The sequence below is a fragment of the Macaca fascicularis genome, chromosome 7 (genome assembly GCF_037993035.2).
Source record: "Macaca fascicularis isolate 582-1 chromosome 7, T2T-MFA8v1.1".
Lineage (NCBI taxonomy): Eukaryota > Metazoa > Chordata > Mammalia > Primates > Cercopithecidae > Macaca > Macaca fascicularis.
In genome coordinates, this window is record NC_088381.1 from 102948530 (window position 1) to 102965946 (window position 17417).

Below are 17417 nucleotides of genomic sequence, written 5' to 3' on the forward strand. Positions count from 1 at the left end.
AGACAGGGTTTCACCACGTTGGCCAGGGTGGTTTCGAACTCCAGACCTCACGTTATCCACCTGCATCGGCCTCCCAAAATGCTGGGATTACAGCTGTGAGCCACTGCACTCGGCCTACGTCCTTTTCTTTCTGCCTTTTTTTTTTTTTTTTGAATGTAGAGGCAGGGTCTTACTATGCTGCCCAGGCTGTTCTCAAACTCTTGGGCACAAGTGATCTTCCCACCTCGGCCTCCCAAAGTGCTGGAATTATAGGCGTGAGTCACTAGAGTAACTGTCCTTTTCTTTAGGGCAGAGTAACTGCCCTAATCCTTTCTTTATTCATTGAAAGTTGAATTATTTGGCCGGGCGTGGTGGCTCACACCTGTAATCCCAGCACTTTGGGAGGCCAAGGCGGGTGGATCACCTGAGGTCAGGCGTTCGAGACCAGCCTGGCCAACATTGTGAAACCCCGTCTATACAAAATATATAAAAATTAGCTGGGTGTGGTGGCGGGCCTCTGTAATTCCAGTTACTTGGGAGGCTGAGGCAGGAGAATCATTTGAACCCGGGAGGTGGAGGTTGCAGTGAGCCAAGGCCGGACTATTGCACTCCAGCCTGGGCAACAAGAGCAAATCTCCATCTCAAAACAATAAAAAACCAGAAAAAAAAGAAAGTTGGATTATTTGGCCAGGCGCAGTGGCTCACACCTGTAATCCCAGCACTTTGGGAGGCCGAGGTGGGTGTGAATCACTTGAGTTCAGGAGTTCAAGACCAGCCTGGCCAATATGGTGAAACCCTGTCTCTACTAAAAATAAAAAATTAGCTGGACATGGTGGTGCGTGCCTGTAATCTTAGCTAATCGGGAGGCTGAAGCAGGGGAATCATTTGAACCCGTGAGGTGGAGGTTGCAGTGAGCCAAGATTGCACCACAGTACTCCAGCCTGGGCGACAGAGTGAGACTCCATCTCAAAAAAAAAAAAAAAAGAAAGTTGGATCATTCAATGCCTTGAGGTAGTCTTTTTTTTTCTTTTTTTTTTGAGACGGAGTCTTGCTCTGTTGCCCAGGCTGGAGTACGGTGGCATAATCTTGGCTCACTGCAACCTCTGCCTCCCAGGTTCAAGTGATTATCCTACCTCAGCCTCTGGAGTAGCTGGGATTACAGGCGCACACCACCATGCCCTTCTAATTTTTGTATTTTTAGTAGAGATGGGGTTTCACCATGTTGACCAGGCTGGTCTGGAACTCCTGGACTCATGATCTGCCCACTTGGCCTCCCAAAGTGATGGGATTACAGGCATGAGCTACCGTGCCCAGCCCTGACTGTGTATTTTCAAATAACCTGTCTTCAATCTCACTAATCCTTCTGTTTGATCCCTTCTGCTGTTAACGGACTCTCATGCATTCTTTAGCATGCCAATTACATTTTTCAGCTTCAGAATTTCTGCTCAATTTAAAAAAATTTTTTTCAATCTCTTTGTTAAATTTATCTGGTAGAATTCTGAATTCCTTCTTGGTGTTATCTTGAATTTCTTTGAGTTTACTCAATAGAGCTATTTTGAATTCTCTGTCTGAAAGGTCATACATCTGTTTCTCCAGTATTGTTCCTTGCTGCCTTATTTAGTTCATTTTGTGATGTCCTCTTTTCCTGGATGGTCTTGATATCATGTCTGGGCATTGAAGAGTTAGGTATTTATTGTAGTCTTTGCAGTTTGGGCTTGTTTGTACCTTTCCTTCCTGAGAAGGCTCTCCAGATATTTAAAAGGACTTGGGTGTTGTGATCTAAGTTGTATCTGCTTTAGGGGGCACCCAAAGCCCAGTAGTGCTGTGGTAAGAGGTACTGCCCTAATGGTCTTAAACAAGATCAGGGAGAATTCTCTGGATTACTAGGCAGAAGCTCTTATTCTCTTCCCTTACTTTCTGCTAAACAAAGAGAGTCTCTCCCTCTCATTCTGAGCCAACTGGAGCTGAGGATATAGTCACACAAGTACCCTTGTGGCCACCACCACTAGGACTGTGCTGGGTCAGACCTTAAGCCAGCACAGCACTGGGTCTTGTCCAAGGCCTGCTTAACTACTCCCTGGCTACTGTCTGTGTTCACTCAAGGCCCTGGGGCACTACAATCAGCAGGTGGCAAAGCCAGCCAGGCCTGTGTTCTTCCCTTCAGGGCGACAAGTTCCCCCAGACCTCAGCAGGTCCAGAAGTGCCATTTGGGAGCCAGGGAGTAGAGTCAAAAACCTTAGAAGTCTACCTAGTGTTCTATTGTATTGTGGCTGAGGTGGCATTCAAACCATAAGACACAGTTCTTCCCACTCTTTCCTCCCCTTTCTAGAAGCAGAGGAGCCCCACCCTGTGGCCACCGCCACCACCAGCCCACAGGGAGTTCTGCCAGGCTCCCACTGATGTTCTCCTAAGGCCCAAGGGCTCTTCAGTCAGCTTGTGGTGCATGCTGCCTGGCCTGGGACTCACCCTTGGTGTTCTGCCCACCTCTGGCTGAGTTGGTATCTGAAGCCGGCAATATCAGAGTCTCACTCAAGGCCTATGATGTACTACCTGGATATTGCTGCTGCTTATTCATGGCCCAAGGGCTCTTCAGTTAGCAGGTGATGAATCCTTCCATGACTGGGTCCTTCCCTTTAAGGCAGTGTGTTCCCTTCTGGCTCAGAGTGTGTCTAGAAATGTCTATGAGCTAGGGCCTGGAAAAGGTGGTGTCTCATGACTCTGACCGGTACCCCATCCTGCTGTAGCTGAGCTGGTGTCCAAGATGCAAGACAAAGTCCTTCCCACTCTTCCATCTCCTCTCCTCAAGTAGAAGGAAGGGGTCTGTTTAGGAGACTGAGATGTGGGGCCTGGGCTTAGGGGAAGTATGGCACTGGTACCCCCCCTAGCTATCCTAGCTGGTGTCTCAGTAGGCCACATGCCCCTACCAGTCCACTGGCTCTGAGCCCAGTTCACCACTAGGACTCACCTAGGAGTTACAGTCCTTGTGGCCTAGACTGACTTTCAAATTTATTTACAGGCGCAGAGCACTTTGGCCCATGGTGGTGAGGCTTGTGGGAACTCCAGTCTCAACCACTAGGATGGGCAGTTTCCCTCTGGCTAGAGCTAGTTTAAATGCCCCCTTTGTGGGTGGGCATCAGCTGAGTTTGTTCTATTTTTGCTTTCTGCTCTAATGGGGCAGCACTGAGTTCAATGCAATGTCTCACAATTGCTGCACTCTCCCCCTCCCAAACACTCAGATTCTTTCTCTGCACCACATTGCTGCTGCAGGGGGATGGGAGAGGAATGGCAGTGGTGATTCAAGACTGTTTTTCGTATCTCTTCAGTGCTTCTTTTGGTGATACAAAGTTAAAACCAGGTACTGTGAGTGCTCACCTGATTTTTGGTTCTTTTGAAGGTGCTTTTTGTACGTGTTTAGATAGTTGTTAAATTGGTATCCTTGCAAGGGGATGATCAGTGGAGCCTTTTATTCTGCCTTCTTGCTCCACCCCTTCTCCTCTGTCTATGGTACTTTTGTCCTGTAGAGTTGAGTAGATATAAAGGAGAACATGTGGCCTACAGAGCCTAAAATATTTACCATTTGACCCTTAACAGAAAAAAATTGCTGATCCCTGGTATCAATGAATATCATAAACCTCAGTTGAGGTCAGGAGTAGAGAAGTAATGAGTGTGAAGGAGCAGTGGCGTCTAGGAGAGGACCTCTCCTTTCTCACTGGTTGGTCCTATAGCATACTATAGGATAATGAGCAGCTATTATTAAGAAACATTGTCATAGGTTCTGGGGAACCATTAAAATGTTTTAAGCAGGCCAGGCATGGTGGCTCATGCCTGTAATCCCAGCACTTTGGGAGGCCAAGGCGGGCAGATCATGAGGTCAGGAGTTTGAGACCAGCCTGGGCAATATGGGGAAACCCCATCTCTACTAAAAATACAAAAATTAGTCAGGCGTGGTGGCACATGCCTGTAGTCCCAGCTACTAAGGGGGCTGAGGCAGAAGAATTGCTGGAACCTGGGAGGCGGAGGTTGCAGTGAGCTGTGATTGTGCCACTGCACTCCAGCCTGGGCGACAGAGCGAGACTCTGTCTCAAAAAAAAAAAAAAAAAAAAATGTTTTAAGCAAAAGTGTGATATGTATATTTTAGAGAGACCTCTCTGGCAGCTGGGTGGAAAAAGGAGTTGAAAAGGATAAGACTGAGGCACTGAAGTTGAGTCAGAAGGCTGCTGAGTGATCCAGGTGTGGGATGATGAGGGAAATGAAAGCCAGAATAAGAGTAGAGAAGGACCAGCTCAGCTTTGAGAACATTTTAGGAGATAAAAATCTCACCATTTGGTTTGGCTGCAGTGATGGGAGAAGACAGGATGATGTTCAGGTTTTCGGCTTGGGTGATGGAATGAACAAACTCTCACTCCCTAATTCCTTTTCTTTTGTCACCCTGGAAAGATGCTATCTATCAGGAACAGGTATGAGGAGAAGATAATTGAATATCTGATAATGGGGTTTTTTTGTTAGTTTGTTTTTGTTTTTTTGAGACAGAGTTTCGCTCTTGCTGCCCAGGCTGCAGTGCAATGGCGCAATCTCTGCTCACCGCAACCTCTGCCTCCTGGGTTCAAGCAATTCTGCCTCAGCCTCCCGTGTAGCTGGGATTACAGGCATGCACTACCACGCCCAGCTAATTTTGTATTTTTAATAGAGATGAGGTTTCTCCATATTGGTGAGACTGGTCTCAAACTCCCAATCTCAGGTGATCCACCCACCTTGGCCTCCCAAAGTGCTGGGATTATAGGTGTGAGCCACCACACCCGGCTCATATTGGGTTTTAATGTCAGCAGAAGATCCAGGACTTGCGTTCTAGCTTACAGGGGAGAGTTAATGCTGGAGGTTTGGGTACCATCAACATAGTAGTAATAGGTTAAATGCTAAGAGTGCCTGAGCTCATCCAGGAAAACAGTGAGAAGAGTAGTGGGCTGAGTTCACAACTTTTTAGGGGTGGGATGGGGAACACCAGCATAGGAAGGAAGGTCAGAGAAGAAGTTTCATATATTAGAACAGTCAGAACAAGGCAGAAAGAATCTATTCAGTAGAGTGTCACAAATATCAACACAGTACAAAATAGAGATTTGGTAAGGTGAGGACTGAAGGGATATATTGGGTTTGGCAACTAAGGAATCATTGATGACCTTAGGAAGAACAGTTTCAGTAGTTTAATGGGGGCCAAATTCAGCCAGGTTATAGCCGCTGAGTGAATACACGTTGAGTGTAAACTCTACTTTTGAGAAGTTTACATGAAAATTAGAAAGATGATATAGTGGTGGCTAGAGGATGGTGGAGTCAAGAGAGGGTTTAGGGAGATAGGCTTGTGCCTGTTTGAAGGAAGAAGAAAAGAAAAGAAGGAAAAGAAAACAGAGATAAAAATTAATGAGTAAACAGGATATGTAGGAGAGAAAAAGGAATATTGCTGAGCAAAAGTAGCAGGTTTGCTAAAGAGAGCACAAATGGGGAGGTTGGAGATGAAGGAAATATCATTTGAGGCTGTAGAAAAGAAAGTGAAGATGGGTGTGGATGATATATTGGTAGAAAGAGGGAACAATGGGAGAAATGATACCTGCCGTGTTAAGCAGTATACAAAATGAGAGAGATGAGAGTCAAGTAGATTACTAGAGAGAGTGGGGAAGGTTTGGAATGGTTCTTGAGGGGATGTCAAGATGCTAACTCAAGGCAGAAGGATTATGGCAGAGGGTGGGTGCTGAGGTTTGAATCTGTGAATTAGTATACATTACTGTCTGTGATGGTGTGATTTAATATATTTCCAACAGAGCTTGGCTCACCCAAGAGCAGAACTAGTAAGGACAAAGGGTAGCATTGGTCCAGAGTTTGGGTTTTGTTGGTTAGATGTGGCACATGATAAAAAGCAAGAGAAGGCGCTTCTGACAGAGTAAGTAGTTAACATGGTCTGCATGGGGTCCAGGCCAGATAGGAAAAGGAGAAAGGCCAAAGAGCACTATATGAGAGGATTCAAGGGACTGGTTGGCTCTTCGCACGTGCACGTGTGTGTGTGTGTGGTTTTGTTTTGGTTGGTTGGTGGGTTTTTTTTCTCGCCATTTGTATTAATTTGCTAAAGCTGCTATTGTAAATACCACAGATCGGGTAGCTTTACCAGCAGAAATTAATTTTCTCACCATTCTGGATTCTAGAAGTCCAAGATCAAGGTGTTGTCAGATTTGGCTTCTCCTGATCCCTCTCTCTTTGGCTTGCCGATGGCTACCTTCTTGTGGTATCTTCACGTGACCTTCCTCTGGTGTGTTCCTGTTACCATCTTTGTGCAAATTTCCTCTTCTTATAAGGACACCAGTCAGATTTGATCAGGGCCCATCCTTATGACCTTATTTTACCTTAATTACCTCTTTAAAGGTCTATCTCCAAATACAGTCACATTCTGAAATACTATGGGTTGAGACTTCAACATATAAATTTGGTGAGGGGACACAAATCATTGTAATACTGTTCATTGTAAATATGTATTAATAAAACTATATTATATTCAGCATTTTAAATTATTTTGTGTTAGGAGCATTAGAAACATCTAGTTGACAAATAGCTGGAACTGCCTTCAATGATGCTTTCTAAAGCTTGACTATAATTTGAGATTATGAGGTATAAACCAAGGAATAATTATTAAATCCATGTTGAATACTTTTGTCTACTTAAAAAAATTATGTCAGCTAGCCTCCATGAGCACCTAAAATGAGCATTATAAAAGTTATTTTAGGCTTATATGTTTTCCCCAAATAGTACTCTTTTGTTCAAAACAAAGTAAATGAGATGATAACCTCTAATGTAGTGGCTTTCAACCCTGGCTGCTGGTTAGAATACTTGGGAAGTGTTTAAAACTGCTACCTGGACCCCAGCCACTAAGATACTGATTTTTTTTTTAGACAGAGTCTCCCTCTGTTGCCCAGGCTGGAGTACAGTGGTGCCATCTGGGCTCACTGCAACCTCCGTCTCCTGGGTTCAAGCGATTCTCCTGCCTCAGCCTCCTGAGTAGCTGGGACTACAGGTGCATACCACCACGCCTGGCTAGTTTTTGTATTTTTCGTAGAGACGGGGTTTCACCATGTTGGCCAGGCTGGTGTCAAACTCCTGACCACAAGTGACTGCCCACCTCAGCCTCCTGAAGTGCTGGGATTGCAGGCATGAGATGCTATGCCTGGCCAAAGATACTGATTTTTTATATAAGTTTTTTTGGTTTTGGTTTTTAAAATTAGAGACGGGGTCTCACTGTGTTGCTCAGGCTGGTCTTGAACTCCTGGGCTCAAGTAATTCTCCTGCCTTGGCCTCCTAAGGTGCTGGGATTATAGATGTGAGCCACCGTGCCCAGGAATATTTTGATTTTTTCAACTATCGTTTTATTGAGGTATATCTGACATACAGTAGACAGCATATATTTAAAGTGTACAACTTTATGAGTTTTGACATATGTATATACCTGTAGAACTGTTACTGCAGTCCAGATAATGAACATACGTATCACCCCCAAAAGTTTCCTCATGCCATTTTGTAATGACTCCCCCTTGCCCTACTATCCCCAGGCAACCACTATGGAATCATACAATATATACTTTTTTGGGGGGGGTCTGATTTGTTTTATTCAGCATAATCATTTTGAGATTTCATCCTTGTTTTGTGTCTCAGTAGTTCTTTCATTTTTATATTTGAGTAGTATTCCATTGTGTGACTATTTTACAATTTGTACATTTGTTGATGGACATTTAGGTTATTTCCAGTTTGGTGCTACTATAAATAAAGCTGTTTAGAACAGTCTTAGACAAGTCTTTGTGCTTTTGTTGTTAGTTTTCTAGGGCTGCCCTAACAAATTACCACAAACTGGGTAGCTTCAAATGACAGACCTTTACTGTGTCACAATTCTGGAGGCTAGAAATCTGAAATCAAGGTGTTGGCACGGTCATGCTCCTTTTGAAGGATCCAGGGAAGAATCCTTCCTTCTCCTTCCTACCTTCAGAAGCCAGATCCTGGCAGTTGATGGTGTCCTTGGCTTTTAGCTGCATCACTCCATTCTCTGCTTCTGTCTTCACATGGCCTTCTCTGTGTGTGTGTATCTCTGGGGGCCATCTCTTCTTCTATAAGGCTACAAGTTATGGGATTTAGAGCCCACCCTGATTTAGCATGACCTTGTCTTATTTCATTTACAAAGACCCTCTTTCTACATTCATGTTCTGTGTTTCCTGCTAGCCATAAATTTTGAGGTTACACTATTCAACCTACTACAGCTTTTTTTTCTCTTGGGTAACTCTCTTAGGACTGGAATGGTTGGGTCTTATGGTAGATGTCTTATGGTAGATGTGTGTGTGTTTGTAGCTTTTTCAGAAACTGCCCAGCTGTTTTCCAGAGTAGCTGTACCATTTTGCATTTCCACCAGCAGAGTAGGAGGGCTATAGTAGCCCCACATCCTTGCCAATGTTTAGTATGGTTAAGGTTAGTCTCTTTACTGTTCTAATAGGTGTGAAGTGATATCTCATTGTGATTTTAATTTAGATTTTCCTAATGACTAATGTTGTTGAGCATCTTTTTATGTGCTTAATTGCTATCCATATATCTTTGGTGTAACATTTGTTCAGATTTTTTGCCTATCTTAAAAATTGGATTGTTTTATTATTGAGTTGTAAGAACTGTTTCTACACTCCACATATAAGTCCTAAGTCCGATATATTTTGCAAATATTTTCTCTCAGTCTGTGGTTGACTTCCATTTCATAACATGGAGATTCTGATTTAATTGCTTTGGCTTGGTGGAGTCCAGGTATTAGGATTTTCAAAAGCTTCCAGGTGATTTTAAAGTGCAGCCAGAATCAAGAACAGTTGCTTCTAATGTGAGATTTTGAAGAACCTTAAGGTATGGCAGCTGCTTTTCTGTTGAATAGCTTTGGGAGAAAAATCTCAGTTATTATATAAATTTTTAGCTTTTCTGTTTTAAACATTTGTTTACTGTAATTAGACAACATAGCCAGCAGATGGCAATAATGTTACATATAAATTATTCTAGGTATGACCAGGTCAATCAGGTTAAAGGATTTGTTGAACTTTTAAAATATTAAACTGAAAGATATCTGTCGGTTTTGTGTAAGTCAGATTAGTGATAGTAGGTAGAGAAGACAGTGGTATATGTGAATTTTAAGTGAACAAAGCAGAATTCCAAATAGTTTGCATCTACTGATTTAACTACTGAAACTAATTGAGTGGGCATCAGTGAAGGTCAAAAAGTGAATTTGGAGCTATGTGCATAGTGTTACTTCAATGTTAATTAGGTTTTTTTCTTATTTTCCTTTTCTTATTTTTCTTTTTTTCTCTTTTTTTTTTTTTTTTTTTTTGTTTGTTTGTTTTGTTTTGTTTTTTGAGACAGGTTCTTACTATTCACCCAGGCAGGAATACAGTGGCATGATCATAACTCATTGCAGCTTTGAACTCCTGGGCTGAAGTAATCCTCCTGCCTCATCCTCCTGGGTAGCTAGGATTCAGGTGTGTGCCATCACATCTGGCTAATTTTTTTATTTTAATTTTTTTGTAGAGATGGGGTCTCGCTATATTGCCTAGGCTGGTCTTGAATTCCTGGCTTCTAGTGGTCCTCCCACCTAGGCCTCCCAAAGTGCTGAGATTTCAGGTGTGAGCTACTATGCCCAGCCATGGTTCTTGATAATAACATTAAATGACAGTCAGATTTTTTATATTCAACTACAAAGATAAGAATTCAATTCTTTAATCTTTTCATTAGAGAAAATTTCAAACATATGCAAAAAGAGACTAATATAATGGACCCCCATCCTCCATGATTATTAACTCATGACCACTTTTTTTTTTTTTTTTTGACAGGGTCTTGCTCTGTCACCTAAGCTGGAGTGCAGTGGCACAATCATGGCTCACTGCAGCTGGGACCTCCTGGGCTCAAGTGATCCTCCCACCTCAGCCTCCTGAGTTGCTGGGACTACAGGCATATGCCACAACATCTGGGCAATTTTTTTTTTTTTTTTTTAAAGACGGAGTGTTGCTCTTGTCGCCCAGTCTGGAGTGCAATGGCGTGATTTCGGCTTACTGCAACCTGTCTCCTGGGTTCAGTTCAAATGATTCTCCTGCCTCAGCCTCCCGAGTAACTGGGATTACAGGCGCCTGCAATGACGCCCAGCTAATTTTTGTATTTTTAGTGGAGACGGGGTTTCACCATGTTGGCCAGGCTGGTCTTGAACTCCTGACCTCAGGTGATCCACCCGCCTCAGCCTCCCAAAGTGCTGGGATTACAGGCATGAGCCACTGCACCCAGCCTTAATTTGTTATCTTATGTAGAGGTAGAGTCTCACTATGTTGCCAAGGCTGGTCTCAAATTCCTGAGCTCAAGCATTCCTCCCACCTCAGTCTCCCAAAGTGCTGGGATTATAAGTGTGAGCCGCCACACACAGAAGCTCATCCTGTAAATTATAAATTCATTGTTTTTTTTTTTTGTTTTTTTTTTAAGGAGATGAGGGCTTGCTCTTTTGCCGAAGCTGGGGTGCAATGGTGTGATCATAGTTCACTGCAGCTTTGAACTCCTGGGCTGGAGCAATCCTCCCACCTCAGCTTCCCAAGTAGGTAGGACTTACAGGTACATGCCACCCTGCCCTGCTAATTTTTAAATTAAAAAAAAAAAAATTAGATGGGGTAGAGATGAGGTTGGGCTTGGTAGCTCACACCTGTAATCCTAGCACTTTGGGAGGCCGAGGTGAGTGGATTGCCTGAGCTCAGGAGTTTGAGACCAGCCTGGGCAGCATGGCAAAACTCTTTCTCTAATAAAAATGCAAAAAATTAGCTGGGCATGATGGTGCAAGGTTGTAGTCCCAGCTACTCGGGAGGCTGAGGCAGGAGAGTTGCTTGAACCCGGGAAGCCGAGGTTGCAGTGAGCCTAGATTGCGCCACTGCATTCCAGCAGCCTGGGCGACAGAGTGAGACTCTTGTCTCAAAAAAAAAAAAAAAAAAAGAAAATTGTAAAGATGGGATCTCACTGTGTTGTCCAGGCTGGTCTCAATCTCATGAGCTCAAGTGATCCTTTTGCCTTGGCTTCCTAAAGTGCTGGGATTGCAGGCATGAGCCACCATGCTTGGCCTAAATTCTCTTTTAAACAGCTTTCTTTGTTTCTCTTGTTGTAAAAAGTACTTCTTTGTAAAGTTGTATTTTTCTTGTACTTTAAGAAATACTTTAGAATTGCAGTTCTAAAGTATTTCTTATATATTTTATATACTTAAAAATTATTGAACATTCTAGAGAGCTTTTGTTTTTTGTTTTGCTTTAGAGACAGTCTCACTCTGTTGCTCAGGCTGGAGTGCAGTGGCGTAATCTCTGCTCACTGCAACCTCTGCCTCCCAGATTCAAGTGATTCTCCTGCCTTAGCCTCCCCCGAGTAGCTGGGATTACAGGCATATGCCACCACACCTGGCTAATTTTTGTATTTTTAGTAGAGATGGGGTTTCACCATGTTGGCCAGGATGGTCTGGAACTCCTGACCTCAAGTGATCCACCCACTTTGGCCTCCCAAAGTGCTGGGATTACAGGCGTGAGCCACTGTGCCCAGCCAGATATATATTAATTTATTGAATAGAATATAAAAACTGATATGTAGCATAAATAATTTTTTTTTTTTTTTTTGAGACAGAGTCTTGCTCTGTCACCCAGGCTGGAGTGCAGTGGTGCGATCTTGGCTCACTGCAAGCTCCGCCTCCCGGGTTCATGCCATTCTCCTGCCTCAGCCTCCCAAGTAGCTGGGACTACAGGTGCCCACCACCACACCTGGCTAATTTTTTTGTATTTTTAGTAGAGACAGGGTTTCACCATGTTAGCCAGGATGGTCTCGATCTCCTAACCTCGTGATCCGCCCACCTCAGCCCCCCAAAGTGCTGGGATTACAGGCGTGAGCCACCACGCCCCGCCTCAATAACATTTTTATAGAAAATAATTCTGTTGTCCAGAACAAAACCAATATTGGTGAGAAGAGTACATTGTCTTACATTTTTGCAGGTCTTTTCAATAATATGGCTTAATAAAAGATGGGTAGTTTTTTTTTTGTTTGTTTGTTTGTTTTTTGAGATAGAGTTTTGTTCTTGTTGCCCAGACTAGAGTGCAATGGCACGATCTTAGCTCACCGCAACCTCTGCCTCCCAGGTTCAAGCGATTCTCCCGCCTCAGCCTTCCCAAGTAGCTGGGATTATAGGCATGGGCCACCAAGCCTGAATAATTTTGTATTTCTGGTAGAGACGGGGTTTCTCCATGTTGGTCAGGCTGGTATCGAACTCCCGACCTCAGGTGATCTGCCCACCTCAGCCTCCCAAAGTGTTGGCATTACAGGCGTGAGCCACCGCGCCCAGCCGAAGACAGGTAGTTTTTTTTAAATAAATGGCAAAAAAAACCCTTATATTTAGAATTAGCCAGTTGGACTCAGTTTAGGTTATCCCAATTTTGTTGGCAACATCCAAAACATCATAGTTAGGAGCCGGTCAAACATAGGCTGGCTTCTCTCTATCAGTCCTGATTAGGGTGTTGATCGTGGCCATGTCAGTGTCACAGACCTTCTTTATATAGCCTGTTTGATCTGGTGCTTGTTGGCTTTGATAACCACAGTGAACACAGATGTGGTATTGTCTTCACAGTCAGCTCAGTGGTCAAGGGGAACTTGATGGCATAATAGTAAAGCTTGTTTCTCCTGCAGGTTCTCTACTGAGGATGTTTGGGCTACCTTCAAAGCCAAAGTGTGTTGGGCTACTGGAACATAGGTGACCTGCAGATCTTTTTTTGTGTGCGACTGGATGCCTTTCAACACTGCCTTGTTGGCCTTCAAAGCCTTAACTTTGGACTTGGCTTTGGGAGGAGCAGGGATTTCCTTCTTTGCTTTCAGCATCATCATTTTGGTGAAAAGAGTTGACAGCTGGATTTTTGTATCTGTTTCTATATTCAGTCTGTTGTGGTATGGTGTTCTGGTTGAAGCATATGAAGAAAATGGAAGCTCATGGAAATAGGTAGTTGGAAAAGCAGAGAGGATTTTGTTGGCTCTTGGAGATAATCATAATTGTTCTTTGATACTATGCCCAAACTCTACTGTACACTTGTGAGCTTATGAGAGTGAAAACGGCATATAACATCTCAGTGTTATGAAAATAGTTTTAACTTTGCAGATCCCCTGAGAGGGTCTTGGGGATACCCAGCAGTCCTTGAACCACAGTTTTAGAAAATACTCTGGTTTAGACATGATTTTCTTTTTCTTTCTATTGTAAAAGTTCAAGTAAAGTTTATTTCCCTCTATTTTATTACACAAGCATATTAACAAAGGAGCTAAAACAAAAAGACAACAGTCTCAGTACTCAGTATATTTTCTATTAGTTTCTTATGTTCTTTTTTAGTTTGTTTTACGAGACCCTTGTCACCCAAGCTAGAGTGCAGTGGCGTGATCATAGCTCATTGCAGCCTCAACCTTCCAGGCTCAAGTGATCCTCTCACCTTAGCCTCCTGAGTATTTGAGACTACAGGCACACACCACCACGACCAGCTAATTTTTTAATTTTTTTGTAGAGATGGGGGTCTCACTTTGTTGCCTGGGCTTGTCATGAACTCCTGGGCTCAAGTAATCCTCCAGCCTTGGCCTCCCAAAGGTTGGGATTACAGGCGTGAGCCACTGCACCTGGTGCTTTTTTAGTTCTTATTGAGACTTCTTAATCATTTTCTTTTACTTTTCAAAATGGAAGTGGGTTTTATTCTGATTATAATATTTATTAAGTATAAAAAATTTCATCAACACGTGTGAAAAGGGGAAATTTTTTTTTCTGTCAAAATAGCTATAAAGAAAGATAAAAGGCCAGGTGCAGTGGCTCATGCCTATAACCCTAGCACTTTGGGAGGCTGAGGCAGGCGGATAACGAAGTCAAGAGATCAAGACCATCCTGGCCAACATTGTGAACCCCAGCTCTACTAAAAATAGAAAAATTAGCTGGGCCTGGTAGCGCACGTGCGCCTGTAGTCCCAGCTACTCAGGAGGCTGAGACAGGAGAATCGCTTGGACCCAGGAGGCAGAGGCTGCAGTGAGTCGAGATTGTGCCACTGCACTCCAGCCTGGCGACAGAGCAGGACTCCATCAGGAAAGAAGGAAGGAAGAAAGGAAAGAAGGAGGGAGGAGGGAGGAGGGAGGAGGGAGGGAGGGAGGGAGGGAGGGAAGGAAGGAAGGAAGGAAGGCAGGAAGGAAGGCAGGCAGGCAGGCAGGCAGGCAGGCAGGCAGGCAGGCAGGCTGGCTAGCTAGCCGGCCTACCCTGATCCATTCATTTTGAACTTTAATTTAATTTTATTATGTATTTATTTATGTATTTGTTTATTTTTTGAGATGGAGTTTTGCTCTTGTTGCCCAAGCTAGAGTGCAATGGCACTGTCTTGGCTCACCGCAACCTCCACCTCCTGGGTTCAAGTGATTCTCCTGCCTCAGCCTCCTGAGTAGCTGTGATTACAGGCTCCTGCTACCATGCCTGGCTAATTTTTTTGTATTTTTAGTAAAGAAGGGGTTTCACCATGTTGGCCAGGCTGGTCTCGAACTCCTGACCTCAGGTGATCCACCCTCCTCGGCCTCCCAAAGTGCTGGGATTACAGGTGTGAGCCACCGCACCCAGCCCCATTTTGAAGATTTAATGAAATTTTAATCATAATCACAGTCCCCATAATTCTGTGATTTAGAAGTTTTTAAATAAAGCTTTAATGATTTAGGATTCTCCTTTCTGGAAAAGAAAAGGAGGCAGGCAAATTGCCTGTGGTACATTTAATTGAGTTTTTAGGGTTAAGTTTAAAGCAAACCATTTGTGCTGCTTGATGGTATCTCTTTAGTTAATTGACAAAGAGGGGGCCTTCTGGTGTTTCTCTAAATACCAATTTAAGACAGGACATATGACCCAAATGAAATGTCAGTATAAGAACTTATCTAATTTAGGTCTTTAGGGATATATATTTTTTTCTTTATTTGGTTACAAACTGAAAGATGTGAACTGAGCTCTTTATCACAGTCTCCAGAGCCTTCTCTTTTCTCTGGGTTTGAAGATCTTGTCATCTCTAAAATGAACTGTGGGTTTTTTTCCCCACATTTAAATAAATGTTGTGTGGTAAATGGAAAACTTTGGGGGCTTAGTGATTTTTTTAAAATCTGAGAAAGAAATTTAATTATCTGCAAAATATAGTTTTAAGCCACGTATTTTAAAGTACAGGCATACTTTGAAGACATTGCAAGTTTGGTTCTAAGCTTTATTGTAAATATTGCAATAAAGTGGGTCACACAAATTTTTTGGTTACCCACGTCATATAAAAGTTATCTTTCCGTGGCTGGATATGGTGGCTCACACCTGTAATCCCATTGCTTTGGGGCCTAGGCAGGAACATTGCTTGAGGCCAGGAGTTCGACTGCAGCCTGGGGAACATAGTGAGACCTCATCTCTACAAAAAAATTTTTTTTAATTAGCTGGGCTTGGTGGTGTGTACCTGTAGTCCTAGCTACTTTGGAAGGCTTAGTTTGTAGGATCACTCAAGCCCAGGAGTTCACGGTGACAATGAGTTATAATTGTGCCACTGAATTCCAGCCTGGGTGACAGAGTGAGACTCTGCCTCTAAACAACAACAAAACTTATCTTTCCACTATGCTGTAGACTATTAAGTATCAATAGCATTATATCTAAAAACAAACAAACAAAAAAATCCAAAAACCGTGTATAGATACCTTAATTTAAAAATACTTTATTGCTAAAAAATATGCTGATGGTCATCTGAGCCTTCAGCAAGTTGTAATCTTTTTGCTGATGGGGAGTCTTGCTTGCCTTGATGTTGATAGCTGCTGACTGATCAAAGTGGTGGTGTTTATTGAAGGCTGGGATAGCTATGATAATTTCTTTATTTTTTTGAGACAGAGTCTCACTCTGTCACCCAGGCTGGAGTGCACTGGCAAGATCATGGCTTACTGTAGCCTCCACTTCTCAGGCTCACATGATCCTCCCACTTCAGCCTCCTGAGTAGCTGCAACTTCAGGCTCACATCACTATGTCTAGCTGATTTTTTCTAATTTTTTGTCAAGATGGGGTTTTGCCACGTTGCCCAGGCTGGTTTCGAACTCCTGGGCTCAAATGGTCCACCCGCCTCAGCCTCCCAAAGTGCTGGGATTACAAGCATGAACCACTGTGTGGCAATTTCTTAAAATAAGACAGTAATGAAGTTTGCCACATAAATTGACTCTTCTCATCACAGAAAATTTTTCTGCAGCATGCAGTGCTTTTTGAAAGCATTTTACCACATTAGAACTGTTTTCAGAATTGGAGTCAGTCCTCTCAAATCCTGCTGCTGCTTTGTCAACTAAGTTTACGTAATATTCTAAATTCTTTGTTATCATTTTAACAATATTTACAATGTGTCCACTAGGAGTGAGTTTTATCTCAAGAAACCACTTTCTTTGCTCATCCATAAGAAGAAATTCCTAATCCAAGTTTTATTTTGTGATTGAAGCAATTCGGTCACATCTTCAGGCTCCACTTCTAATTCTAGTTCTCTTGCTATTTCCACCATATCTGCAGTTCCTTCTTTCACTGAAATTTTGAACCCCTCAAAGTCATCCATCAGGGTTGGTGTCAACTTCTTCCAAACATGTTACTGTTGATATTTTGACCTCTTTCCATGAATCACAAATGTTCTTAGTGGCATGTAGAATGGTGAATCCTTTCCAGAAAGTTTTCCATTGACTTTGCCCATATCCTTCAGAGCAATCACTGTCGATGACAGCTATAGCCTTACAAAACATATTTTTCAAATAATAAGGCCAGAAAGTCGAATTTATTCTTTGATCCATGGGCTTTAGAATGGATGTTGTGTTGGTAGACATGAAAACAACTTTCATCTCCTTATACATCTCCATAAGAGCTCTTGGGTGACTATGTGCATTGTCACTGAGCAATATTGTTTTGAAGAGTCTTTTTTTAGGAGCAGTAGGTCTCCACAGTGGGCTTGAAATATTCAGTAAACCATGCTGTAAACAGATGTGCTATTAGCCAGGCTTTGTTCCATTGATAGAGCTTAGGCAGAGGAGATTTAGCATAATTGTTAAGGACCCTAAGATTTTTAGAATGGTAAATGGGCGTTGACTTCAATTTAAAGTCACCAGCTCTATTAGCCCATAACAAGAGAGTCAGCCTGTCCCTTGAAGTTTTGAAGTCAGGCATTGACTACTTCTCTCTAGCTATGAAAGTTCTAGATGGCATCTTCTTCCAGTAGAAGGCTGTTTTGTCTCCACGGAAAATCTGTTGTTTAGTGTAGCCACCTTCATCAGTGATCTTAGATCTTCTGGATAACTTGCTGCAGCTTCTACATCAGTACTTGATGCTTCACCTGGCACTTGTTTTGTTTTTT

At 42.9% G+C, this 17417-nt stretch overlaps 1 protein-coding gene across 12 annotated transcripts in view; it reads left to right on the forward strand.

The window, feature by feature from the left end:
* Nucleotides 1-17417, forward strand: part of PRORP (protein only RNase P catalytic subunit) — a 149064-nt gene that overhangs the window by 9523 nt on the left and 122124 nt on the right. Inside the window, exon 5 of one of the 12 annotated variants that reach the window (XM_073997230.1) lies at nucleotides 12715-13651. The exons of 10 other annotated variants lie outside the window; for them this stretch is intronic. In XM_073997230.1, the coding sequence (XP_073853331.1) occupies nucleotides 12715-12726 (12 nt within the window). In that variant the 3' untranslated portion in view covers nucleotides 12727-13651. Of the gene's footprint in view, nucleotides 1-2308; nucleotides 3374-12714; nucleotides 13652-17417 lie in introns of those variants that run through there. One more of the 12 variants, XM_073997228.1, reaches the window with a different exon arrangement.